Below are 26,891 nucleotides of genomic sequence, written 5' to 3'. Positions count from 1 at the left end.
TTTCCAAAGCCCGTGTCGGCGACGCGACACCTCTGTTGTTGCTGCAACAAATAAAGAAGAAGAAAGCCCCCATACTGCATAGCACACACGACCGCATCGCACGAATTTAATTGACCTTACGTCCCACAACTCGATCCTCGACGCCGTTTTTGTCGTCTGACGCCGACGTGCCCGTCATGGCACGACTAAATGAGCCCCTCGTGGCACCCGACGGCTTAGAAATACGTATGTCAAAGCCTCGCCATTGGCTAATCCGATAACCTTCTGACAGAGTCTGCTCATATAGTCCGTCGAAAGTTCCTTCGTCAAAATCGAGACATTGCTAGGATAAACTCAACGCAGTCCTTACGTATTCGAGGTCTGGAGAACGAGTGCGCCCGCATGCTGTCGGAAAACCTCGAGCTACGGAGCCAAATACTACGGCTGGAGACAGAACTCCAAGAGAGCCGAGCACAAAGAATCGCCGACCATGCCCTGGAAATCAAGGAGAAGATGGAAGCCCAGTTGCTCGAATGGGGCACCATGCTAGCAAGCTTGGGTCACGAGCCAATACCCAAGCATCGTTCACCACGTGCAACTAAGAAGGCTAGGAGAGACCCTAGTTTGGGACTCGCTGGAGCTGGTTCTCCAAGGTTCAGGAGAAGGAACACCAGTGAATTAGAGGCTGCCGCCATTAACGAGGGCAGGTTGGCTCCTCTATGGGAGGATAGGCCCTATCAGCGGGAGACTTTGAAGTATGCGTCCTGCACACTCTTGCCATGGCGTCCGCTAACCTATCCATAGTCGCCATGAAATCCTAGCTTTGTGCTCTGAAGCCGCAGAGACGGACTCCCCCGACATCGGTCCTCCACCCGTGTCGCGCTTTGTTGATGAAGATCCTGTTAAGATCGATCTGCCCACAAAGTTGTCATCCGATGCTTCCCGCCCTGAGGCCCGCGGAGAGCCGTTATCGAAATCGCCATCGAGAACAACCCCAGAGCCGATGCCAGACACAGCAAAGGCCAAGGAGGACATAATGGGGAGAGAGAAAACTGCCGTCTTACTGTCGCCACCACAAATTGCCGTCAAATTGCCAGCACCAGACGCTCAAATTGTTAATGCCACCTTGAAGAGAAAGATCAGGGACGACGAAGAGAAGGAAAACGTCCCGGTCATGAGAATGAAAGGTGACCCCATGAAATCGGCCAAGACCGGACCAGAGAAGGCAGCGGACCGACAAACCAACAGGCCTATCAAGAACATACCGTTGAGCAAGAAAGATTTACGTGAGAACAACCAGATAACTACACCTTCACTCGCACCAAGGAAAGCGTTAGGCGCGAAGAGCACGAATGAAGTTATCAACTCCCCCAAGAAATCCACCAAGGGCACGATTTTGGATGACATCGCAAAAGCAAAGGCAGAGATGAAGGGCAACGAAAAACCAAAGGAGAAGGCGAAGCCAAAGAAGGAAGAAGCCATCAAGCCAATTGAGATAAATATTCCGGAGCCAACACCGGCGCCTGCCGCAATCATCGATATTGACACCGACACAATGTCTGCTGAACCGAACCTTTCAGTCCCAGACTCGCCAGAGTCAACTGCGCCCCGCGAGGAAATGCGGGACACGCCACCGCCCGCTGAGATTTCTTCCAGGGGAGAGACCAGTCGAGCGGGCCGGAGGGCAAGGTCACAAGTTAGTTATGCGGAGCCAAACCTACGGGACAAGATGCGCCGGCCTACTAAGCAGCTGTTGGATGCCGTAGCTGGAGAGGGCAAGGCTATGCGACGAACTAGTCAATCGAAGTCTAACGAGGTGTCGTCTATAAAATCAGAAGAGAAGTCAAGTGGGTGGAAAAGTTTGCCAACAATGACCGCGGGCGATTGTGAAAAGCTCGATGATGTTGCGGCAAGTCCACTGGCTCAGAAGGTGTCGAGAGCACTGAACTCGGGGGACTCACCAAGCAACACCCTGGCCGACAGGACGAACCAAGACACATCAGCAGATGTTCATAAGGCCTCTTTCACCAACAAGACAGTGGCGAAAGGGATGAACAAGAAGCTTGAGGAAATCGCAGCAAGGGAAGCAGAAGTGGCCCAACTGTTCGATGGGCCTGACGTCTATGAATTCACCAGCACATCCCCCAGTGGTAAGAGAACTTCGAAGGCGCCCAGTACAGAGGATGTCAAAAAATCCAACAGTTCACGGAACGGCAAATCGAGAAGGCTGTCGTCGATACTCCGAGAGGACCTAGGCACAGAAACACACGACAAGGGAAGAGGCGCAAGGAAGCGAGCCTCGATGATGGTTCAAAAAACTACTTCTAGTCTTGATGGCGACACCTCAGCTACCGCCGACGGAGACAGTAGCTTCAACAGTAATAGCTCAGGTGATACAGAGGTGGCAGGAAGTCGGGTTTCGATGAGAAGACGGAGTATGATGTTATGATACCACTGCAGATTGGAAACCGGCCCGGATTGGATGCCGGTATTTGGTTGTGTATGAATGAGTACGATCAGGATACCACTTCCCCTGGATTTCTATAGACTGGGCAACTTTCTTTTTTTTTTTTTTTTTTTTTTGGTTGGGTTGGTTGGGCCGAAGTTTAGTCATAGCGTTGGAGTACTGCCCGTTCTCACGAAGATGCGAAAGATTCGCGTTTAATGAAATGTTTTTCTTTTGTTATATTTAGCTAGATGATCCGAAATGTGGTGAGGTGTTAATGTCCCTGACAAATTGTTTTAACCTAGTCAAGCACCGTGTTTAGTCACCGCCCGATTCAATGATGCCTTGTGACTTTAGACGTCAATGCCCTTCGGTAGGTTGTCCTTATATGCTTTGGACACATGCATAGATCAACTGAAAACATAGAATAGTATTATCGTCGCTGAGGTTTGCTCGGAACAAGTACAGCGACCAATTCGACACTTGCTGAGTGATTAAGCAAAGCAGTATACCCTCGATCAGAAGTATTCCCTACTGGTTCAGCCCCGCGAGAATATGTGTTACGTTTGTAAAGTTATAGTTCATAAGTACAGGATACTGGCCTGGTTTCTTTGATAGTTTTACTTGAAACGAATATGATTATTAAACAAACACGTCTCGAACAGAATAATCAGGGTATATAAATGGCGGGGGTTTGAACGATGAAAACTAAGCAAAAATGCATTCAGTATAACGTTATTATGATATTTGTGTACAATTCAGATTCTTGGAATTCTCGTGGTATCAACGTGGCATTTTCATTACCCCTTAAACTCTTGTCCGCACATCACGATCCAGAGGCTGGTTCAACGGGCTTCGTGTAGGTGACCTTCTCTACTGCCACATTTTCAACGCCATTACCATCCTTGCGAAGCTGATACACATATAATGTCAGACTGATGCCCTGCACATCCATCAAGCAGAAACTCGGCGAGATCTCCTCCTCCTCGCCCTTTCCGCCCTCGCCGCTACCGCCCAGCCAACCGGTCGTATATGCCCCCGTCGCACTTCCCGGGTTGACAAAGAATTTGTCCATGTACTCGAACGCATCAAATCTGTGGGTTCCGCCCCAGCATAGCACGTCAACGTCCAACCGGTTGGCCTCGGCCAGTAAGACGTCGGGTTCCGTGGATACGAGTGTGAAGCCTTCTGTGAAGCCGATGCGGAGAGAGCCGTGCGTCACGACTTGCGACAGAGGTAAGGATGTTGCCTCGACGTCCATGCGGCCCTTGACGATCTTGAGGTCCGGTGCGATGCTTCGCAGCATCTCGTAGGTGGGCTTGTCGGTCAGGTTGCCTAGACACAGGGTTTGGCCGATCTTTCCTGGGGAGAGGAGCTTCTTAAACTGTAGGACCTGTTAGGCGCCAGTGACCACCGATTGGACGGGACGGGATGGGATGTGATGGGATCTAATGGCAGCAGAAGAAATGCATACCTTCGGCGGTATGTCTAAAGCCCTGTCGGGGATGTGGAGGTCCCCTATTACGAGAATGAGAAAAGCCATGCTGTATTATGTGTCTCCCTTCGTGCTCCCAAGTCTTCCAGACCGATTGTTCCCTCTTCGGAATACGTATTTGGAATGCGCGGGGCGAGAGTTGGGTTGGATGGCGGGGGGTGAGTGTCGCGGATTGGCCAATTCGGATTGCTAAAAGGAACTGCCTGTTCGCATCACATAGAACTACCTGTGGTCGGCTGTGTTGACAGACGTGGTTATTACCGGGACAGGGAGCTTAAAACATACAAAGTGACGTTGGTGATACCTGCAAGCATGCCGGAGAGCTAACGACTGGAGGTGAGCCTGGAGGGACTGGAGGGAAGCTGGGACCCACTTATCCTCTTGGCCCCGCTGTTGCAAGGGACAGGGGTCCTGTTGTCGATACATTGTACTTACTTAACTTGGGTAACCTACTATCTGTTAGTATGTGTGTGCTAAAGGTTAGAATGTTTTGTTTCCACCCAAGTTCAAGTTCGAGCTGGAGCGCCAGGAACCTCTCGGTTAGTAATAAGAGCATGGAAGGCCAAGTGAGCTAGCCTTGCAGCAAGCACCGACCCGAAGACGGAGGTTGTATGCGATGGAGCTGCAGTGCAAGTCGCGGATCTATGACCAAGCTGTATGGATCAGACAGACGTGTTTACAGCAACGGTTACTGAGTAAATAACACAATCCAGTAGAGAGACAGTGGACGGGACATCGGGGGTAGGCGGACCCAAGTGGAACCTTGAGTGAAATAGAAGAGCCATACCCGTCCAGCGATCGAGGCTCTCTGGCTCTCAAAAAAAAAAAAAAAACCAAAAAAAAAAGCATTCGGGGACTGGCATGTTCTTCTGCCGGATTTCTCTCGGAATCCAACTGACCTCATACATCCGTCGCATCTGTTCTCCGAAGAGCGGCCTAAAACCCGCAGCAATCGGCACACCCGTCGCACCCTCTGCATACAGTGATCATTTAGATCTCCAATTGGCTGTCTACATTCACATCCAAGGTTAGAGCTCTCTTGACACGGACTTGCTCCCGAGCGTACACACACATGCGTACTACAGTACTTGGTACTGCAACAAAGTTCAAGTCGATGCGGAGGATTGCCCAATCAGTGGCGCCCCACCTCCGCGGTTGCAGCCCCTCATATACGATGAACCCCTCCGCTCGGGTCTCGATGATATCGACTCATCTGTCTGCAAGTTCCGGTACTTCTTCTTCCAACCCGCAAAGTCGTCAGGTATCAACTTCGCAGCCTCACAAAATGTCCTCTCAACCGGAACACCCTACCCTGCTCATCCCGGGCCCTATCGAGTTCGACGATGCTGTTCTACAGTCTATGAGCCACTTCAGGTGTGTCCAGGTCGCATAATATATACCCAGAGGCTCTCTAACTTGGCTATTTCATACAGCGAGTCGCACGTTGGACCCGGCTTCGTAGCAACATTCGGCGAGACTCTTTCACTCACGCGCAAGCTCTTCCAGACCACCGATCCCTCTGCCCAGCCTCTGGTCATCTCCGGCTCTGGCACCCTGGGTTGGGACTTGGTAGCAGCCAACCTCGTTGAGGCCGGCGAGGACGTGCTAGTCCTGAGCACTGGCTACTTTGGCGATGGCTTTGCTGACTGCTTCGAGACGTATGGCGCCAAGGTCACAAAGCTTTCCGGTCCCGTCGGCGGCCGCCCTCAACTACCCGAGATCGAGAAGGCCCTGAAGTCCAAAAAGTTCAAGGTTATTACCGTCACCCACGTGGACACATCGACTGGTGTCCTGAGTGAGCTCGAGAAGCTGTCTGAGCTGGTCAAGAGCGTGTCGCCAGAGACTCTATTCGTTGTCGACGGTGTCTGCAGTGTAGCATGCGAGGAAATCCAGTTCGACAAGTGGAAGATTGATGGTGTCGTTACAGCAAGCCAGAAGGCTATCGGATGTCCCGCTGGTTTGTCGATATCCATGTGGAGCGGGAAGGCCGTCGAGGCCTTCAACGCACGGAAAACGCCTCCTGCCTCATACTTTGCCTCGTTCAAGAACTGGCTGCCGATCATGAGGAACTACGAGGCCAAGAAGCCGTCCTATTTCGCAACTCCCTCGCCCCAGCTTATTCACGCTCTGCACACTTCTCTCACTCAGATCCTGGCAAAGCCCCTGTCTGAGAGGTTCGCAAAGCATGCCGAGGTTTCAGACAGAATCAAGAAGATCGTTACCGAGCTCGGTTTGAAGCAGGTTGCCGAGAAGCCCGAGGATCAGGCACACGGCATGACTGCCATATACCTACCGGAGACCGTCAAGTCAACCGAGTTGCTGCCCAAGTTGGCAAAGGCCGGTGTCGTTTGGGCTGGCGGCATTCACAAGGAGATCGCTCCTAAATATGTCCGCTTCGGACATATGGGCGTCAGTGTTGTAAGTATCCTTGTGCTATGCCCCTGCGTTTGTGTGGCTACTGATCTTGGCAGACGGACCCCAACCGAAAGGATGTTGACAAGGCCCTCGATGCTCTACAGAATGGTCTATCGGATCTCGGATACCAAAAGGCATAAACAGTGCATGCAGAGATGCAGGATAAAAAGGGTATCATATAAACAGAGAGTGTACAAAAGGCGGTTTGTAGACAAGATATATTTACGTCACTTTAGAATCGCAGGGCGTCAACGGTCGGGTCACCAGTACAAGACCAGCTACATTATTCCTCCCTTTTGAACATGCTATTCGTGACACCCGTCCAGTACGATGACTTATGCAAGCCATATGCCGTGCCATGACCCCACAACTGTATAGGACGCTCGGGTCGCTCAGGAGTCCGTATAGTGGCCACTCCGTTCGATTCCGGCGAGCTGGAGCCACTACGGACCAACTGGCCGTGTAAAGGTGGCTCCCCCGAAGAATTTGTAGATGCGCGTGACATGACTTTTCGTACCATTTCATATAGTACCATGCACGCTACGTACCAGTGTCTTTGTGGGTTTGCAACGCACAGCTGCTTTTTCTTTGAATTGCCAATCCAGCTGGGTCGTGTTACGAGACCAAGTTACTATTAGTAGATTATATCATATTGATTTGGCGCAGAGTAATGGTAGACAGTACAAAGAGACCCAGGTTGTTTCCCGAATGGTCTGCAATCTAAGCACTGTTGCTCTCGTCCCGGCTGGAGAGACCCAGATGTGCGGAAAGCGAATCAGTGGACACCTCGGCATCTGCAGGATAGGGACTGGGCTGTCTCAGTCGGTCTTGATTACTATAGTACCTAGCCTACCCGCAGCGGAATTTCATTTCGCAGCTTCCATACTGCAGGCCTTGTGTTACGGCACCTATTGCAGGCAAATGAGGATGTCAGGATGTGTTCCAACAAATCTCGATGGTTGAGACGACGCTGCTTGGGCGGAAGCTGGCGGCACGGTATATATGTGTTTAATCAGCAGGATGGCTGGTTGACAAATGCTAAGTTAGCATGGGGAGTTCCGTTTATGACAAGGTGGCTCGGTACCTTGGGCTCCGCTAAAGTCTTTTGTGACATAATTCGCGTCCTGCGTCTTTGCGCTCTGGTGGATGCGCTTTTGGCTTTTGGAGAGGGCGACACGCTGGACAGTGAGGGGCAGAAGACCAATTTCTCAGCCGCCAACTCAACCAGCCGGCTGAGCCCACTTTACTATCACCGACCATGGGATCGGAGTACGTACTAAGGTTACTTGACTAGGTTAGGTACTGTAGCAGGGCATTACATACAGTACAGTATTACACAGTAGCAGCAGCAGCAGCAGTAAAAGTAAAGGTCAAGGTAGAAAGAGCGAACGCCTGAGGTACGAACATCAGGTAGGTAGCCTGTTGACTGACGCCAGTGGGGAACTTTCTGGCACCAAATCCGCTAACGCCAAAGAGCCGCCCGCCTTTGATAACTTCTTCACCTACTACTTGCGAAGAAGGCACTCAACTGTCGTCGCTATTTTCTTTATTGCAACAATCTCTCCCTCTTGTGTCCTCGATACCCCCCGGCAGCGGTAAGCTTCTTGCCTTGCGCAAATATCTTCGTTTGCAAGGCAGCCTGCCGTCCATTCTCTATATACCTTCGCCACGCCTACAGCCCTCACCCAACCCCCCCGCCACCAGAACACACCCAGCGAAGCATTCACCATGCCGCCCTCGATTGAGGAGCTCGACGCGACTGTCCGCACCTTCTACGAGGGACGCGGCGAGCAGGTTTGTCATCTCATAGCATCACAGGGCTTGCTTGTTACTTCTTCCAAGCTTTGCCGTTGGATTTGGCTGCAAATACTGACTTGGGTTTTCCCCGCCTCTAGCAAAAGAATGCTCAAGCAGCCTTGAACCAGGTAAGTTGTGCCCCAAACCCCGAGCCGTGACAAGATCAAGCGCTTTGGCTGACCTCTCTTCCACAGTTCAAAGAGGACCCTGATGCATGGCTACTCGTTGACAAGATCCTCTCCGACGCCTCATATCCACAAACCAAGTGTAGGCTACCTCCAAAAGAAACCCGAACCAGAACCCGAACGGGTACCCAAAAGAAACACCGCAAGCTGACACCCCTCATAGATCTTGGCTTACAAGTGCTGGACAATGTTATTATGACAAGATGGAAGGTCCTGCCCAGAGACCAGTGCCAAGGTTCGTTGGCTGGAGCGCTTCTATGCTTATCCTACGACCCAGTACTGATCCTCGGTGTCTTGCAGGTATTCGCAACTTCGTTGTCAACTTCATCATCCAATGCTCGGGCTCCGAGGAGTCGCTCAAGGCTCAGCGCACCTTGCTCAACAAGCTCAACCTGGTACTCATCTCCATCTTGAAGCAAGAATGGCCTCACAACTGGCCTACCTTCATCAACGAAATCATCTCCTCCTGCCGAACGAGTTTGTCGATATGCGAGAACAACATGATCATCTTACGGCTGCTCTCCGAGGAGGTGTTTGACTACTCGGCCGACCAGATGACTTCCGCAAAGACAAGAAACCTGAAGACCACCATGTGCAACGAGTTCTCCCAGATCTTCCAACTGTGCCAAGAGATCCTGACTACTGCAAACCAGCCCAGCCTGGTCTCCGCCACCCTTGAGACATTGCTGCGATTCTGCAACTGGATTCCTCTGGGCTACATCTTCGAGACTCCCTTGATCGAGACATTGCGCTCTCGCTTCCTCGAGGTCCCCGAGTTCCGCAACATCACGCTCCAAGTCTTCACCGAGATTGGTGGCCTGACGACCGCCGCCCATGGCCAACCCAACGCCTATAGCGAACAGCTGGTAAAGATGTTCTGTGAGGTCCTCACCACGGTTGCTGGCTTCATCCCGCTTGAGCTTGATTTGAAGACGACGTACCCGCAAAGCAACTCCAAGGACCAGGAGTTCATCCAGAACCTTGCACTTTTCTTGTGCAATTTTTTTGGTCAGCATGTCAACCTCATCGAGAATCTACCCAACCGTGACTTCCTCACCCACGGCCACTTCTACCTTATCAGGATTTCGCAAATCGAGGACCGCGAGATCTTCAAGATCTGTCTGGATTACTGGCTGAAGCTCGTTCAAGAGTTGTACGAGGAGATGCAGGCCGCTCCGCTGCAGGAAATGAACCCTCTGATAAACTTGGGCAGCACAGGTGCCACTTCCGGAGCACCAAACCCCAGCGTCCTAGCCAGTCTCCCTCTCCGTATGCACAAGTTCAAGGAGGTCCTCTCTAACCTGCGTGTTGTCATGATCGAGAAGATGGTACGGCCAGAGGAAGTCTTGATCGTCGAAAATGAAGAGGGTGAGATCGTACGAGAGTTCGTCAAGGAGAGTGATACCGTACAGCTGTACAAGACCATTCGCGAGTGTCTTGTTTACCTGACACATCTAGACGTCGTGGATATGGAGAACATCATGACAGAGAAGCTCCAACGCCAGGTCGACAATTCGGAGTGGTCTTGGCACAACTGTAACGTTCTCTGCTGGGCTATCGGATCCATTTCACTGGCCATGAACGAGGAGACGGAGAAGAGGTTCTTGGTCACGGTCATCAAGGATCTGCTTGGACTCACCGAGATGAAACGTGGAAAAGATAACAAAGCGGTCGTTGCTTCCAACATCATGTACATTGTTGGACAGTACCCTCGCTTTTTGAAGGCGCACTGGAAATTCCTTAAGACGGTTGTCAACAAGCTCTTCGAGTTCATGCACGAGTCTCACGAAGGCGTCCAGGACATGGCTTGTGACACGTTCATCAAGATCGCCAGGCAGTGCAGACGCCATTTTGTGGCTTTACAACCAAGTGAGAGTGAGCCATTCATTGAGGAAATCGTCCGAAACCTGCCACGCATCACTTGCGACTTGACACCTCAGCAGGTGCACACCTTTTACGAGGCATGCGGCTTCATGGTATCCGCTCAGGGCAACAAGCATCAGCAAGAGCGATTGCTTGCCGAGTTGATGGGAGCACCCAACGCCGCCTGGGATGAAATTATCCGTGCCGCCACTCAGGATCCCAACGTACTCCAGGACGCCGATACCATCAAGATTATAGGAAACATCATGAAGACGAACGTCTCGGCTTGCTCCTCCGTTGGCCCATACTTCGGCCCACAGATCGGCCGTATCTACCTCGACATGCTGCAGATGTACCGTGCGACGAGTCAACTCATCTCCGAAGCCGTTGCTCGCGACGGCGAACTCGCTCCTCGGATGCCCAAGGTTCGAGGTCTTCGGACCATCAAGAAAGAGATTCTAAAGCTGATTGAGACCTATGTGGACAAAGCCGAGGATCTCCAGGCTGTTCGCCAGCAAATGGTGCCTCAGCTGCTGGACTCAGTTTTGGTTGACTACAACCGTAACGTTCCAGGTGCAAGAGATGCAGAGGTGCTGAAGGCCATGTCTACCATTATTGGCAAACTCACCAACCTCATGGAGGATCAAGTGCCCATCATCATGCAAAACGTCTTCGAGTGCACTTTGGAAATGATCAACAAGGACTTCTCTGAGTTCCCTGAGCATCGTGTGGAATTCTTCAATCTGCTACGGGCTATCAATCTCCACTGCTTCCCAGCATTGTTGAAGCTTGACAATCGTCAGTTCAAGTTCGTTATCGATGCCTGCATGTGGGCAAGCAAGCATGACAACCGTGATGTCGAAGGCGCCGGCCTTAACATGTGCCTGGAGCTCGTTACCAACATTGCGGAGAAGACCGATGATCCCACCAAGAACGCATTCTTCCAACAGTTCTTCACGCCGATTTTGCAGGACGTGTTCTTTGTCCTGACAGATCCGGATCACAAGGCCGGCTTCAAGACCCAGTCCATGCTTCTGATGAAGTTGTTCAACTACGTCCTTCCCGCTGAAGGTGGTACACCTAAGATCCAGGGCCCTGTCTACACCGACCAGGCTCCTTCGGGAACGTCTAACCGCGAGTTCCTCGCTAACTTCGTTGGGAATCTGCTGCGCAATGCATTCCCTAATCTTCAACTGTGGGTTTTTATATTGCCTTTCAACTACCTCGGGTTCACTTACTAACACTTGCAATAGCGCTCAAATCAACATTTTCATCGAGGGACTTGTCAGTCTCAACAATCAGTATGACAAGTTCAGGCTCAACTTGCGTGACTTCTTGATCTCACTCAAGGAGTTTTCTGGTGACAACACCGACTTATACGCGGTGGAAAAGGAGCAAGAAACACAGCAGGCACAGGCGGCAGACCTTGAGCGACGAGGCAAGGTCGGAGGTCTGCTGAAGCCTTCCGAGATTGAGGCCGAGGATGATGAGTTGTGACGTGTCCAGGAGTTCAGGAATGAGTATGCGCCGACATATGGCTCAAATCGAGACCTGAATGATGGACATCAACCAACGAACGACGTATACGATGGGTGGGACCTGTATGGGTTGTAGGCCACTGCGGCAACAAACCGACCCGCTGCAGTACCCGCCGTCTTCATGAAATACTCTACAGTTTTGTTTTTGCGTGCGTGATACCAAGATAGAGACAGTTCCTGGCAGGGGCTGCTGGGAAGTCGCAAGATTTGCGCTTACTACTCACTAGGGCTCGGATAACGTCTGGGGTTGAGGCCCTTTCATTTGTGTATGTAAAGTTGAAAAGCTTCTTCGAGAAGGCGGGCTACGCTTGGTGGAGCGCAGAATTATGAAACTCAACAGAAATCAACAGATCTCGACCGTGCGATGGACAGTAAATCAAGGAAAAGGGGTGAATGATATCTACGATGGGATGGCAGGTGGATACGAAGAACGATGCAGCAAGTGCCGTGCCAAGGTCATGGCAATGGCAGGAGCTGTCTTCAGCTAGATACAGTCAGCAGATAGCAGAGATGAAACATTTCATTTTCCGTTTCTGGCAACATTTACCCAGGCAGTCACATGAATTTCGAGCATGCAACTGGTGGCAACATAGTATGTTCAACTTGTTGCCCACCTGCCTACCAACAGGTCACTACAGCAGAATGTGTAGAACTAGGTTAGGGAGATGGCAGGCGTGCACAGCTGCTCTGCAACTCGATGTTGCATGCCTGACTCAAGACAGCAATACCCCACGTGCTCCAACTCTCCGGCCTTCCCAATATTAATCATTTTGTTCGCCTCCATCACGCATGGATTAATTACTTCGTAGACAGTCTCCCGCCAACCATGCATACTCATCCCGGTAAGCTGAATTTATAATGCTCCAATAAAACCACCGTTACCAGGAACGTGCAGCCAAGCCCCGCCGGGGTCTATCGTGCCCGGCGCATGTCACAGCACCGCCCTATTCCCGCTTAGCTGGACCGAGGCCTCGATCCTTTGAATAGTCAACGTTCCTGGCTCGATTTGTTTTCGATACTGAGTGTAGCATCCGGGCCTGATTGGATCAATGGTCCGGTCAAAGTAATACATATAGTAAGGCCCCAAGACCGCGGACCGTGCTGTGATCGACCAAGCCTTGGGTGTAGAAGAGTATACAAATTGCAAAAACCCAACTCTAATGGCGTAGTATCTTCTTGATCTCCCAAAGACTCTCGAGACGCTCGTTGACTTTCTGTGTCTTTCTCTCCTATCGCTGCGCGCTCGACGGTTGTGATTTTCTTCGTCGCATCATCGATCGCTTTGCATCGCTTATTCTCGCCATACCGGACGACGTAAGTATTGCAATATGGTGTCGCTTCTCCTTTCGATCACTCTGGCTACCGCCGCAGCAGCCAGCTCGTTCCTGACACACCGCGCCACCAACACAACGGCCGGTGGGGTCAACAGTACGACTTGCAACGGCAAGACGTACGTCTACGAGGAGCTGGCTGCCTATGGACTCGTCGTGTCGGATGCAGTGGACAAGTTTGGCGATACCTTGGGTGGTTTGGGCAGCGCTATATACCTGGACAAGAAATCGTGGAGGAAGAGTTGCAATGGTACTTACACGGGCACGTTGTGGACTCTGCCGGATCGTGGCTGGTGAGTTTCCATTCCGATTAAGTGCTGTGAGGAGACTTCAAGTGTATTTTGAACGGTGATAAACTGCAGGCTCTCCTATGAGACCGCAGGATGTTCCAGTTCATTGTGACTAGAAGATGGTTTGGGAACCTGATTTCGCGCTGCCTTTCGTCGTGGCAGCTTCATGCCGATCGAAGTTATCACATTACTTATGCTCTTGAAGGAACACGGAAGGCACGCTGAACTTCCAGCCTCGTGTCCACAAGTTCACTGTGTCTCTCACCCCAGCACCGAATGCCACGGTCGAGGAACCCTCGTCCCCCAACTTGATCTTCCAATATTTGGACACAATCCGGTTCTCAGGTCCTGACAGTACTCCCTGCACCGGCATTGATGCCGATGTGACAGGCCACTTGTCTTATCCTGGGTTCCCTGATCTGCCGGTCGCTACTTATACTGGTGATGGCTTTGGTGGGAACGGCACCGGTGGGCGGAGAATCCCCGTCGACTGTGAGGGTCTGGTTGTCAACGATGACGGATCGTTCTGGATATCTGACGAATATGGTCCTTATGTCTGTGAGTCGATGCCGACTCTCCTCGTAATCTTCCCAAAAGAACATTGCTGATATGCCGACCAGACCTCTTCGACCACAGCGGCAAGATGTTGGCGGCAATCCGTCCTCCGGATGCCATCATACCGTTCCGTAACGGCACCGAGTCCTTCTCTGCTGCCAGCCCGCCTCATTACATCGATGACGGCGAGGGTCCTCTCCCCAACCCCGAGCATCCTGACACAGGACGGGAGAATAACCACGGCTTCGAGGGCCTCACCGCTTCTGATGACGGTAAAACGCTCTGGGTTCTCCTCCAAGCTGCTACTGTGCAGGAAGGTGTAAGTTTTCGATTCTTGTTCTACCAGTTGAGAGGAAGGGGCTTGCATATCCACTGACACCTTTTCCAGGGCCTCGAGAAGCAGACTCAGCGTTACACCCGCTTCCTGGAATATGACGTCTCGACACCACAAACGCCCGTATACGTCTCGGAGTACATCGTGCCCCTGCCGGCCTACGTCGACCCGACGGCCAAGGCCTCCAAGAACCCCAAGATAGCCGCGCAGTCGGAGATCCACGCCCTGGCCAACGGCCAGTTCTTCGTGCTAGCCCGCGACAGCGGTGCCGGGCACGGGCAGGACGACTCGACGTCCGTGTACCGCCACATCGACGTGTTCGACATCAGCGGCGCTACCGACATCAAGGGCCCAGGGTACGACTCGGCGGCGGGGGCCGTGGCGGACGCGGCGACGGGCGCCCTGAAGACCGGCGTCGATGTTGCAGCGTATTGCGGGTTTCTGGACTTCAATGTCAACAGCCAGCTGGGACGGTTTGGACTGCACAACGGTGGAGCTCAGGACGCGGCACTTCTGGTAAGTTTTCTTTTCGATATTTCTTTTTCTTCTATTTTCCCCCCTTCTCTCCACCGCCCCCTCATTTTTTTTCTTCCTTTTTTTCTTTCTTCCTTTTTTTCTTTCTTCCTTTTTTTCTTTCTTCCTTTTTTTCTTTCTTCCTTTTTTTCTTTCTTCCTTTTTTTCTTTCTTCCTTTTTTTCTTTCTTCCTTTTTTTCTTTCTTCCTTTTTTTCTTTCTCTTCTCCCATGGCCTTTCAGACTCGAGCCGAAGCCTAACGTGTCATCCCAAAGAACGAGAAATGGGAGTCCTTGGCCGTAGTCCCTGTGGACCCTCAGAGCCCGGGTAACGAGTACTTTGTTTTCAGCCTGAGCGACAATGACTTCATCACGCAGAACGGCTTCATGAACAACGGGCGGTTCGCATATGCGGACTCGAGCGGCTACAGCCTCGATAGCCAGGCCTTGGTGTTCAAGGTCAGAATCCCTAGCTAGACGAGTAGAAAGGACCCCCCATCCCCCCTCCGTGGACAATTTACGAGGTGAATATACATACATACAGCAATGTTCCATAATAGTGTGTATATATTTATATGTATATCAAGAACCTCCCATCATGCAGCTGCCGCGTCGCCAGATACCCCGTGAACGTGATGCAGATGAAAGGGGTAAAAGCGGCAAAGAGCTCTATTATATGACAGGGAGATTTCCTTGGCATGTCATCCAGGTGAAATACGCAGCTCATCCAGTATCGTTTTGCTTTTCAACAACCGTTAAAGTCATGAACGCAAAATCTCCCACATGTGAACCAATCTCATCAATACAACATATACTCGGTTGGTATACTGAAGGGCAAATCTATCTGTCTTATACTCCCAAGCTTGGTTTCCTAGTTAACAGGTTATGTATTTCGAGGTTGAAAGCCTCCGAGAACTCCGTCATATCATGTTGGCGGTTTCGTCTCGAACCACTGAACGATGAAAAGAGAGAAAGCAAAAGGATCTTGCATTTGTGGCACAATCTGGAATGATATATCGACCCACACAAATTCTTGGGCGATCCACTACCATCAGTTGTTATATCAGTTTCAATTATATGCAACTTGTTGAGAACTTATGGAACTAGTACCACTTTCACACGATTTGTCAGAGGCGAGGCACATAAAAAGCGGGGTGTATAATTTAGTATTTACAGTTGTCAAATTCTATAATAAAGCAGGTTCCTATGATGGTTAACAGGGAAACATGGTTCATAACTGCTACCGAACTTGTGTCCACGGAGTGATCCATGGTGATATGGCGGTACTGGTGGAGGGAAACCACCGGCGATCTGTTGTCTATGTTCATCAGCACGAAATGCCACCGTCGTTTCAATCCATGCGAGGAGGGACAAAACCGATAGACGCCTGTAAAGGATACAATGGTCGGGGAGATGTATCTTGGTCGGATATAGTGCAAAGCTTCGGAATATCATGAAAGGGCTGTGATGTGATGGCGAGCGGCCAGGATCTGTGACGGGTACTGGTCAAGTCAGTCGGGGTCATCAGCACTTAATCCAATCACGATCGAACTTACAGATGAAAGTCCTAAGCAAGTAGAGGTCAGGCCTGATTAGCATCTCAAATAGCCTTGGTGCGAGAAAACAAACTGCTGTAGACGGCATCCACAACAGGTGCAGCGCTGATCATGCGTCCTCCGAAGTACCGTCCGTTCAAGCCCTTGATGGCGTTCTCGCCTCCCTGGACTTTGTCAAATTTAAGGTAGATGTCGCCCGCGGAGTTTGGATCAAGGGAAATATGGACCACATGGCCGTACTTGTCCTCGGCTTCCTGTCGAACGTCGTCCTCCAACTCCTTAATCCAGCTTTCACCTTCTTCCCTGGGGTCGGGGTTAGCATTTCTTCGACGAAGGAGAGACTGGGAGAAGAGCATACTCAGCAGGATCAAACATGTTGTGCAGGACGACACAACGGCTAGCCATGTTAACATTGACAGGCAAGGGCTTGGTTTCCGTCTTGGGTTTGAGGACCTGTCTCTCATCGCGGCCACCGTTAGGAGCATCATCAGTTCTGGCGAGCTTACGCATCAGGGCGTCACGACTGTAGTTGTTGAAGTTTACTCCACCGACATCAGTATCATCAAGAGCGCTAGCACCGGTAGCCTTGTCGTTATCTCGGCCACCGGCGCGGTCGAAACCTGATGCTTGCTGTCCTCGACCGCCAGCACCGGAAAATGCGGAACCCTGGAATCCCGGTTGGTTCTGTCCCTGGAATCTCTGTAGGAGATTGGCAGTTGACTCGGGGGTAAACTTATCGTTTCCGAGTCCGACGCGGATCGGGCGACCTGCAAGGTCGAACCCGTTCATTTTTTCGAGAGCTTCACGAGCCTGATCAGCGTCGCGGAACCTGCGGATCGGTTAGCGAAAGGTGACCAACCTGCGGGGTTGGAGGGGGGATGGCTTTACTGTACAAATCCGTACCCGCGGCTGCGGCCGTTGTCGTCTTTCTGAAGCTGGACAAATTCAAGCTCGCCGAAAGGCTCGAAGACATTTTGGAGATCCTGTTCCGTGATGCTGAAGTGGATGTTGCCAACATACAAACGGTGGAAGGGGACAGAATTGGCGTTGGTGCTGGAGCTGTCTGTGGTTCGGACTTGTCGATTCTTCTCAGCCTCGGTAAGCTGGACAATGACAGGGATACCTAGTAGCTTTTGACCTGTAAGTTGAAGTGCAGCAGTGACAGAATCTTCATTCTTGAACTCGACGTAGCCGACACTGCAGCATGGTTAGCAACTTGCGACCGAGGACGCCAGAGGGGGGGCGACCAGAGATGCGAGACGTACCCTTTGGATCTACCACTAATTCGATCCTTGACGATCTGGGCTTCGTTGACAGGGCCAACCTTTTCGAAGAATTCTTTAAGCTCCTTGGTTCGAAGCCGGGCAGCGAGCTGCTGGACGAAAACGGTTCTGCGATCGCGCTCATCTTCCGTCAGCTGAGGAGTAGCGTCTCTCTTGGGCGTTCGACCGCCGCGGGGACGGTCGTCGTCCTTGGCTCGGGGATGGGCACGGTCATCGCGGTCGCGGCGCTCATCTCTGGGACGATAGTAGCGATGGGGTGATCGAGAGCGGGAGCGTTCTCGGCCGCCACGGCCGCCACGGTAAAAATCCCCATCGCCTCCTCTGTGACGTCGTGAGTGACGGCGATCATCATCGCGGCTTCGACTTCTACGCCTACTCTTGTGGCTACCGGCATCACTACGCGGAGTAGCTTCGCGGTCATCAGGACGATCTGAGCGTCGACGGTCGGAGCTACGGTCTCTTCGTTTGCGATCATTGTCGCGATCTCGGCTGTCGTCACGAGCACGGTCTCGGTCCCGCCGGTCGGCGCGGTCCGACTTTAATCGATCATCAGATTCCCTGGGCTTGGTGTCCTTGGTTTCGTCTTTGGTGGCAGTTGCATCGAGCAGCGCCTCAACATCGAGCGTGGCCATTCTTCAAAGGTGTCGGGCGATCGAAATGAGCAGAACTGTCTGTCACGGATACTACAAAGCGTCTCGTGGGGCCAGAGTAGTGTTGGCCAACGCGATCGAGGCAGGACGATGTACTGTGTGCGACCCTATGGCAGCGATGAGGAATGAATCAAAGTGGGCTGGACCAGAATGCAGGATGCTACGGATGTCCTGTATGTAGAGTGCAGATCCGTATTTGAGATTGGATTGGACAGCACGGCGCAGGATGACTATGGGTGCACCTGCAAGTTTGAGTCAGCCAGAGGCGGCCATCAAAAGTGGAGCCCCGTGTGAAAAATCCAAACCCACCCGCCGTAAGGTAACCAACGTTAGGCAGTAAAGCTCGCAGTTGGCACCACCCGGCCATCATACACCCATTCCATTCTCAGCACCACGTCTGTCCAGCAAGCGGCGCATACAACAAAATTACATAAACAAAAACAAAAGTTCAAGGCCGCTGCAGTTCATTCCTGGGTCTACTAGTCATTCAATCATACAATATGGTGTGACCTCGAAAGCGACTAATACGGCAAGTGCTTGGAGCAGGAGCCAGCAGTGTAAGACGGATTCCGATACGCTCTCACGGTTATGCTGAACATGTTGAGTTTGTATTATACGACTTCCTGCATTTACATGTCGACAGCTTAGTCTTGACCCTATATCACAGACAGATTGCCAATCATGGCATCCACCACCAAATCACGGCTGCTTAAGATTGTTTCCACCAACGACGCAAGGCCGTTTCCATGCTGCTCAGTCCGTCTTCTTGGAAGCCACGCAGATTAGCTACGCTCCTTCGCCCGGCTGTACCAGGAACACGGAGATAGTTTGAACTTGTCGAAGAATTGTATGCGAATAGCATGCGAGACCTGACAGCCAGGCACATTCCAAGTCCGCTGAACACATATCTCTGCTTTCACTCTGAGATGTAATGGATCTGGTCACACAAAAGGAAGTTATTTGCAGACATGGTATGGTCACTGCCCACAAACCGCAGCCTGGGCCTCATGAAAATGTTTGTATCGTTGATGGGTATGCTTGCGCTGACCCGTACTGGCAACAAGTGCAGATAGTATGAGGTACATATTCACTCTTGGTTCCTATGTGTTATAAATACCACTCATTCCCTCTCTCTTCATCATAAGCCATTCAACCAGTGTCCACCAGGCAGGCAGGCATATTTATGCAGATTTCTTTTGTCATCGTTCGGCTTTCCATGACTACTGGGAACAATAAACAAACTACAACCCTAGTGAGAAGGACTGGATCTTCTGCAGCAATTCAACCGGGCAACCACTTGACACCCGCACTACGCCACCACAACAGTGACCATCATCACCACACATGAGTGGCAAGGCAACACAAATCTATTGTGTATTTCACCAGGGCAACTTTGCAGATTAACCAAGTCTATTCCCCTTCGACCACCGTTGTAGCCTTCCATTGTTTTTGCCTTGCGCATAGAACAATCGAATATCTGAGGTACCAACACGCCGACGGTTCCCAAAGCAATTTTCTATTTAATCACATCCAGTTTTCTATCGTCTTCCCAAAATTCACCCACTCCTTCCTTTCTAACAATGCTCAATTCAACCTTGTCCAGTATTTAGTGCCTACCCAAAACTGGTCGAGCTTAACACCAACACCAACCAACATCACTATAGGTAATCATTGCCCTCGGTATTGATAACTTCAAACCTGCTTTCCTTTTGTTCCACATCACCATAGGTAATCATCGCCCTTGGTATTCATCACCTGAAGCACACATTACTTTGCCTTTTCTACACATCACTTTTCCTTTCCTGCACATCACCTCACCGCGACGCAAGAGAGTTTGGAGTGTCTTCCAGCTTTTGGTGTTTGTATCATTGTACACAGCCTGAAATTTCCAGGCGGGAAAAAGATCCTCTAGATCGTCTGGGCTTTCGTCGAGTCACGGTCTTTCGTCCAAAAGTCACAATCATAACAGTCCGGATTTGACCACATCATCAACACAATTGTGGTTCACGATGGCTGCCAACCGCTCTTCAAGCGATTCAAGCGGAGGTGCCCTACTTCGCTCAGGTGCTCTCGAGGCCACTCCTCAGCAGGACGACAGGGAGTCTACCAGAAGCAGCGAGTCTCCTACTGACGACGAAATGGCATTGGTCCAAGCCAGCGATAAATTCAACCGTCTAGCCAACGATGCTCACGGATATCGCCCTTTGGTCGCTGCTGATGAATACCACCAAGGTCATCAGCTTCAGCGCCCTCCGACCACCCATCCCGGCCAGTCTCCATTCGGACAGAACATAGGCGTACCTCCTAACATTGCTAGCAGTGTAAGTTAAACATTTGTTTCACTTCTTCTTATTGATGGAGATTATTTGCGAGATAGTAAATGAGATCCCTAGCTGATTATTCCATTTTGAAGCCTCTCTATCGTGGGTTTGGAGATATACAGGCCCGCCTCGTCACTGCGCAGCAATATGTCCGCATCACTCCTGGTTTCACCAATGAGCAGGCACAAACCGTTCAGCAGCTTCTGGTGGGGGTTGGACAAGACTTGACTCGTTTTGCTACTACGGTCATCCAGGAGCACACGAAGAGCCAGCACCAGGCAGGCGATCTGCGTGTACAATATGAGAAAGCGCAGAACGAGCTTCTCTCAAGACGGAAGCAGATTTTAGAGCTTCAAGAACAGTACAAAGAGCTTGCTCTGGAGAAAGACCTCGAAGCCAAGACAGTTGCCAGTCTTGAGAGACAGATCGAAAGTCACCAAGGTGAGGTGAAGCGCCTTCAGAAGCTTACTAAAGACTACGATCATAAGCATGCGAAGCAAGTTCAGGTGAGTTGTATTATCAGATACAGTCTGTTTTTGGATCAAGCAGACCTTCTAACCTCTTACAGTCCCTTGAGGATGAGATAAAGTCTCTCCGATTGTCTCAAGGAACCAACATGCAGCTAGTCAAGCTGTCGAATACCCCCCAAAACAAGGCATCACATGAAGACCCCGACAGGGATGAAGAGCAGAGCTTGAAGAAAAACAGAACTCCTGCACCTGAGCGTCGCAAGTCGTCTCTCGATCCCACTGCACCAGAGTTTGGTCCAAGAAGCTCAAAGACCGACCATTCTAAGGAGATGCTGCCGCTACTTCGCAAGTATGCTAATGAAGGCGCAGCTAAGGCCGCAGGCCGAGGCCTGGAGTCTCAAGACTCTCGTGCTTACGGTAATAATAGCAACAAGTTCGAGCCATCAAGACATACACCTACCAGAATGGGCTTCCGTGGAGGTTCATCTGGTTTCTCGTCTGGTCCAAACAACGCTTTCAACGCCAACTCCAGAGCTCTCGTGCCATCTAATCCTCAGCAGCAGGGTCGCTTTAGATCGACCGCTGAATTTATCAACGTCGATCACAGCAAGCTCCAGAACAAAGTCGAGTGGAGCGCAGAAGACGTCACGCTTGGCTTTGTGCGTCTCTTTGGCATGATTGAGGGACTGGTTGCCCAACATCACGTCCAACCGCCCTTCAACGAGAGTGATAACATGCTGATGATGTCTCATCCCGCCACTTGGAACTACATCCTCTCAATGGGCCTGAAGAACCAGGCTCAGAGCGCTTCTCACATGCTTGACCTGCTTACCAGGTTTGACTACCGTCACTATGTCATGAAGCGCATCATTCTCGACTACATCATCAATCGAATCATCGTCCCTGAAGTTTTCTTTGGCTTCAATGAAGCCATCGACAATCACCTAAATGTCCTGCAGAATCGCATGAAGTCGCGCGTGCCCGGTCAGAATGGCCCGAGTAAGTTGATCACATTCCATATTTGCCCAAACGTCAGTACTGATATCATGACCCTAGATATTGCCCGTCCACAGGGGCTTGAGAGACAACGAATTGTCACTGATCATGCCAAGGTGATTCAGTTCATCATCGAAGCACCTGAGCATGAAGACTTCAAGAAGCGCATGGTTGCTAAGCACACGCAAATGCTTTCCAGCATCCTTAGACCTGTGCGAAGTTGCTCCGTCGAGGATGAGCAGGCCGACAAAGCCTTGTCCATTGTGGTCAATGCTGCTTACACTGTGTCAACAAGGATCTGGGTCTCTGGCATGACCCTACACTATTATTTCCCTGAGACTGGTAGCAAGTTTGCTTACGGAACCATGCGTTCTCTCAACTATGTCGACGTCCCTAGTGACCAGATGCAATACCAGCAGTACCGCATAATGCTCGTCGTCACACCTACGCTGAGTTTGCGGGATGATCGTGACATGGATCGTCTTCGAACGCATGAACTCCTCAAGGCCGATGTGCTTGTCATGCGTTGAGCACCCTTGTCAGTCCTAAACCAGACAACCGCGCCATCCATTCTTACCAAATTATCAAGGGTTTTCGGTTTTTTTTCAGGGCGGCACGACTCTTTCTTTCCACGTCGAGTCGTGTGACGCATAATTATCTGGGGACGCGGAGAAAGCTGCATCGAACACTCGGGGTTCATGCCTGGGCGGATGTCAACAGATACAGAATCATTATTTGGCGACGAGATACTTGCAAACGGCCTGAGACCTTTATGTGGCGTCCTTATTTTATGCACTAATTGTGCGCACCTGACGTATGGAACTTATCAATTTTCCTTTTCTTTTCCGGCGTTGGGCACATCAGGTTTTTCATTGGCATTTCTGTTGTGGTCACGGCTTCTTTTCGCAGTTGCTGTGACCTGGGCTCATATGAATCAGAGCTACACTTTGTGAGCTCCGAGCCTGGAAGTGCATTCAGGGCTTTCTACCTCAATACCTTTGCTAATAGCAATAATCTTGAACGAGCGATGAGCATTGGCACTTGGAGCTTCATTTCACGTATCGTTTGCGAAACAAAATCACCAATCGCGCAATAGCTTATTTTTGTGGTCGTTGGACAAGTACGGGGAGGGAGCTCCACGGCCATTCTCCTATCTATCGGCTAAGAAGATGTTCATAGGATTGATCGACGCGTTTTGCCAGATCTTTTGGCGATGGCTCAACTTTGGTCAGATAGTTTACCGAAAAACAACATCCATTTGAAAGATACGTTTTCCCTGAAGTACTTATGTTATACCGTCTTATTCAGCCAGTCTGAGCACTAGTAATGTCTTGATATCCAGTAAGCACCCAAATCAAATAAGATTATACGATATTATATTGTAGAAGCCCTCAGACTAGGCGATTCGAGTATCTGAGGGAAGAGGCCTGTGCATGCGAGAAACATGATACTTCTAGCACAAGCAAATCGTACAAACATACATGACGTTGTCAGAGTGATTGAGCTCAACATTTCTGGAGAGCTGACCAGAAGAGGCCGGACGAGTTTCGACGCGCGGATTGGTGTTCTCTTATGTTATAGCTCAAGGCTAAACTGCCATGACCTAGCTACGTTTATTCTACCTCGAGTTGAACCTCGAACGCATTCGCAACCTTATAGCCACAATAATAGGTTCGTTACATGAAGTGCAAAGACTAAGGGCAAGTACTCTAAGTCTAGCTTGATAATTTCGTGTCCTCAGTCGGTGTTCTTTTCTCCGCCTCGCGAGCTTGCGACGCCAGGACATCTATAGAATTCTCCGGGACGGAAGCGGTTTCCGCGTTTGCAGCCTTCTTCTTGTCCAGCCTGAGCGCCAGCTGGATGGCTAGACACACAACGACGAGCAGGATCTGGAGGACGATCGACCACAGGTAGCCTGATCGTGCAGCCGGGAAATCGGTCGTTTTCCAGACGAAATTTGGAGCGACAGCTTGCACGACATAGGCAAGATCGTTAGCCATAGCGACGAGCAGCGCTCGCTTCTCGGTATCACCGGAACAGATCTCATTGATCCAACTCAAAATTAGGGGTCCGGCTCCTGCACCGATGTTGCTAAGCCAATAGACCGCAATTCGACCGTTAATGTTTTCATAGAGTGGCATCTGCCGTAGTAGAACAGTAAAAATGAGCTGGAAAGAAACTGTTAGTGTGAACCCAACCAGTGCGTCTGCACTAGACTTACAGTTATAATAGCTCCCGCGTGTATGAATGGCCACCTCAAGCCCTTGATATCCGACAGCCAGCCCCAAGTTAGAGCGACTACGATAAATATGCCAGTCGTTGGCAGCGGCACTAGTATAAGGTCAGCATTTGTCTCGCCTTGGAATACCCGGGGGCAAACTGACAGTTGTTGATTTGTGCCACAGTGTAAGTATGGCCCGGAACAGGAGCGGGGGTTGCGTTGAAACTCTTCAACCAATATCCCATAGCGGCCTGCGGAAACGCGTTGTTCCACACAACGTAAAGCAGAGCTGTAGTCTTCTGTCAGCCTCTCGATCTCAAGTTAATGGCTATGGTGATCGTACGCAGGAGATAAAACTGCCAGCTCAACACAATCCCCTTGATCTTGTCTTTGGTCCATTTCGCTTTTCCTGCACGGTTGACGGCTTGCATTCTCTTGATTGATAGAACATGTTCTTCTTCAGTGATCCACCATGTCTTATTGCCACTCTGTGGTAGATTAGGGAAGAAGAAGAAACCCATAACAGCGAGTGGTAATGTGATGATGCCGTCCACGAGGAAAAGCCATCGCCAACCGGAATGACCGTGTACACCATTGAGATTGGTGTACGCAGCCGCCTGTAAGAATCCGCTAAACATTTGACCAACAGAGCCAGCGAGCCAGAAGATCATAGCTCTCTTGCCGATCTCTCGAGGGGTGTACCATGATCCGAGGAGGTAGTGTATACCGGGATAGAAACCAGATTCGAATAGACCGACGAAAAAGCGTAGCGCATATAGAGCTCGGTAGTCCTTTACAGCAGCGGTACAGATAGTGGCGATGCCCCAGCCAACCTCAAGCTTTCAGTTTGTTAGTAACAGTCGAAGCGGAGAGGACTTTCGAAGCTTACCGATGGGATGACCCATCGAGGCGACACCCGAGTAAGCAATAAATTAGAAGGAATCTGCCCAATAACATAGCCTACGGTCCAAATCGACGTGCTGGTCACGAGCTCATTTCCGTACATGGATAGTTCTTCCTTCATACCGCTGAGAAATGCGTTGTTGACATTGGTTTGATCTGGTCACAGAACGGCTGTCAGCCTTATGGGTTCGTCTTGATGTGTTGAAACCACGAATCGTGCTGGGTTGGCCAAAGTGGACATTCCATACTCCCAGAAGGCTGAGGCATGAAGGAGATTTGAAGTGTATTAATTACTGACCTATGTTTTTGAGGAAATAACCGATCTAGAGACATATTGTTAGCTATGCTAGTCATGCAGACAATATACTTGAGACTAACCGAAGCAAATGTGAGCACAAACGCATCGACCTTGAACAGAAGTCTCCTCTGATCTGCTGGAAGCTCCCATGTGTCCCACAGATGACCTTTCCATGTCTTGATAGGCTTCACGAGTTCCTCCTGAGACTCGCTCCGCCCAGACTCAACATCCGTGCCGCGGCTGACAGCGTGAGCCGTAAAATGGCCTTTGTCTTCTTGTCCCATTTTTTATGTACAAGACACGAGACAATAGGCAAATCTCAGAAATTTGCTTTCGTCTACTACATCCGTCGAGTTACACCCGGGATCGGCGCCTGTACTTATCACCGCGGCGCGTGTGGGGCGACTCGGAATGCTCTCATCGCGCCTTGTAATCACGTCAACTCTCGAGCGTGGGATTTAGTGGGTTTATGCGCTTTTAACACCCAGACAAGCCATGCCATTGGAAACCTGTTGGTAAGTCTCGGCCGAACCTGTTGTCTTACGAGTCGCAATCTGGGCTTCGCGCTTCCAGATAATCGGGACTTGCTGTGAGGGCGTGCAAGGGCATTGTACCGACTTCCGTCGCCATCAACCCGCCAGAGTGTTGTCCCATTGGGCAATTGGTGTCTGTCGCAATTGCACCATATGTGCAGGTATCGATAGTTCGCCGCCCAGTTTTGCAAGCGGCTGCAGATGTCGTGGGCAAAACGGCCGGCCGGCAGCCAAACCACGCCATTGCTGAGGAGAACAGGCTAGACTCATCCTTCCTACCCATGAAGGCGCATCCTTTCCCATATCTGAAGGATTACAGCTTTATAATCGATCTACCCGGTCACTTATGTGCCTTTCGCCACGCAAAGAACCAACCCTGTCAGCCCAATAACGATACATTGTCTCCTTCGAGCTTGGCCAATATCGCCATACCATCCCGACATAACAACATTGTGATTGCTAACGGCGAGCACCATGGTTCCAAAGCGAGTGGCAAGTACTTCGCATAAGAAGGGGGGGCAGATATGTTTGCCATGGGCGTATGGCATTGAAAGTGAATCAGGCCGCAATGAGAGTCGACTATGACTTTCTGACCGGCATCTCCTGCCCAGCTATAGATCTAGACGAGTCTCTTTGATACGGTGGTGATGGCCGGTACTACTGAAACCAAATTACGGGTAGAAATATGTTCCTGATGGTTTAAGGTAATCCCTTCTATTCTTTTCAAGATAAGAATATTGAAATGGGAGACACTACTATATTGGCACCGGTGCTTTTCAATTCAGCATTCTACACTACAGCGCTAACCTTCGAACGTAGTATACCATTACTATTGGCTGGTAGGATAATTAAAGGTTAAAAATCAAGACGATTCGGATACATGCTGGTAAGCGGGCTAATCCGGGTACGTGAATATCGTTT

The 26,891-nt window shown here is 50.7% G+C and overlaps 9 protein-coding genes across 9 annotated transcripts; 6 read left to right on the top strand and 3 right to left on the bottom strand.

The window, feature by feature from the left end:
• Positions 1-176: 176 nt before the first annotated feature.
• BKA67DRAFT_655918 (uncharacterized protein) lies at positions 177-2,428 on the top strand (the record flags this gene model as incomplete). The annotated part of the gene is made up of 3 exons (XM_046106849.1): positions 177-225; positions 287-734; positions 784-2,428. 3 exons carry the CDS (start codon positions 177-179, stop codon positions 2,426-2,428), a joined length of 2,142 nt encoding a protein of 713 aa, XP_045961902.1.
• A 686-nt stretch (positions 2,429-3,114) lies between these two features.
• Positions 3,115-3,901, bottom strand: BKA67DRAFT_555991 (Metallo-dependent phosphatase-like protein). Its single transcript, XM_046102129.1, has one exon. The coding sequence runs from the start codon at positions 3,729-3,731 to the stop codon at positions 3,252-3,254; it is 480 nt and encodes a 159-aa protein (XP_045961901.1). The 5' UTR covers positions 3,732-3,901; the 3' UTR covers positions 3,115-3,251.
• Positions 3,902-5,205: 1,304 nt separating this feature from the next.
• BKA67DRAFT_591035 (alanine-glyoxylate aminotransferase) lies at positions 5,206-6,475 on the top strand (the record flags this gene model as incomplete). Its single annotated transcript, XM_046104662.1, has 3 exons — positions 5,206-5,294; positions 5,354-6,338; positions 6,392-6,475. The coding sequence occupies 3 exons, from the start codon at positions 5,206-5,208 to the stop codon at positions 6,473-6,475; spliced, it is 1,158 nt and encodes a 385-aa protein (XP_045961900.1).
• Positions 6,476-8,063: 1,588 nt separating this feature from the next.
• Positions 8,064-11,677, top strand: BKA67DRAFT_513679 (CRM1 C terminal-domain-containing protein; the record flags this gene model as incomplete). Its single annotated transcript, XM_046097589.1, is given in 6 exon segments — positions 8,064-8,213; positions 8,231-8,260; positions 8,327-8,399; positions 8,481-8,552; positions 8,618-11,375; positions 11,434-11,677. The coding sequence occupies 6 exon segments, from the start codon at positions 8,064-8,066 to the stop codon at positions 11,675-11,677; spliced, it is 3,327 nt and encodes a 1,108-aa protein (XP_045961899.1).
• Positions 11,678-12,812: 1,135 nt separating this feature from the next.
• Positions 12,813-15,402, top strand: BKA67DRAFT_194590 (esterase-like activity of phytase-domain-containing protein). The gene is made up of 5 exons (XM_046095376.1): positions 12,813-13,342; positions 13,545-13,897; positions 13,960-14,213; positions 14,283-14,744; positions 15,016-15,402. The coding sequence occupies exons 1-5, from the start codon at positions 13,047-13,049 to the stop codon at positions 15,214-15,216; spliced, it is 1,566 nt and encodes a 521-aa protein (XP_045961898.1). The 5' UTR covers positions 12,813-13,046; the 3' UTR covers positions 15,217-15,402.
• A 937-nt stretch (positions 15,403-16,339) lies between these two features.
• On the bottom strand, positions 16,340-18,210 carry BKA67DRAFT_591033 (uncharacterized protein; the record flags this gene model as incomplete). Its single annotated transcript, XM_046104661.1, has 4 exons — positions 16,340-16,598; positions 16,654-17,124; positions 17,184-17,492; positions 17,561-18,210. 4 exons carry the CDS (start codon positions 18,208-18,210, stop codon positions 16,340-16,342), a joined length of 1,689 nt encoding a protein of 562 aa, XP_045961897.1.
• Positions 18,211-20,169: 1,959 nt separating this feature from the next.
• On the top strand, positions 20,170-22,665 carry BKA67DRAFT_673491 (uncharacterized protein). Its single transcript, XM_046108732.1, has 4 exons — positions 20,170-20,549; positions 20,642-21,055; positions 21,118-22,018; positions 22,076-22,665. Exons 1-4 carry the CDS (start codon positions 20,238-20,240, stop codon positions 22,543-22,545), a joined length of 2,097 nt encoding a protein of 698 aa, XP_045961896.1. The 5' UTR covers positions 20,170-20,237; the 3' UTR covers positions 22,546-22,665.
• Positions 22,418-23,097, top strand: BKA67DRAFT_555928 (uncharacterized protein). The gene has a single exon (XM_046102128.1). The coding sequence runs from the start codon at positions 22,714-22,716 to the stop codon at positions 22,966-22,968; it is 255 nt and encodes an 84-aa protein (XP_045961895.1). The 5' UTR covers positions 22,418-22,713; the 3' UTR covers positions 22,969-23,097.
• A 519-nt stretch (positions 23,098-23,616) lies between these two features.
• On the bottom strand, positions 23,617-26,253 carry BKA67DRAFT_635338 (major facilitator superfamily domain-containing protein; the record flags this gene model as incomplete). The annotated part of the gene is made up of 8 exons (XM_046105652.1): positions 23,617-24,183; positions 24,237-24,346; positions 24,400-24,525; positions 24,580-25,075; positions 25,126-25,295; positions 25,438-25,462; positions 25,518-25,702; positions 26,250-26,253. The coding sequence occupies 8 exons, from the start codon at positions 26,251-26,253 to the stop codon at positions 23,731-23,733; spliced, it is 1,569 nt and encodes a 522-aa protein (XP_045961894.1). The 3' UTR covers positions 23,617-23,730.
• Between the last annotated feature and the right edge of the window lie 638 nt (positions 26,254-26,891).

The sequence above is a fragment of the Truncatella angustata genome (assembly GCF_020726525.1).
Source record: "Truncatella angustata strain MPI-SDFR-AT-0073 chromosome Unknown BKA67scaffold_2, whole genome shotgun sequence".
NCBI lineage: Eukaryota > Fungi > Ascomycota > Sordariomycetes > Amphisphaeriales > Sporocadaceae > Truncatella > Truncatella angustata.
This window is presented reverse-complemented; position numbering and strand designations above follow the sequence as displayed.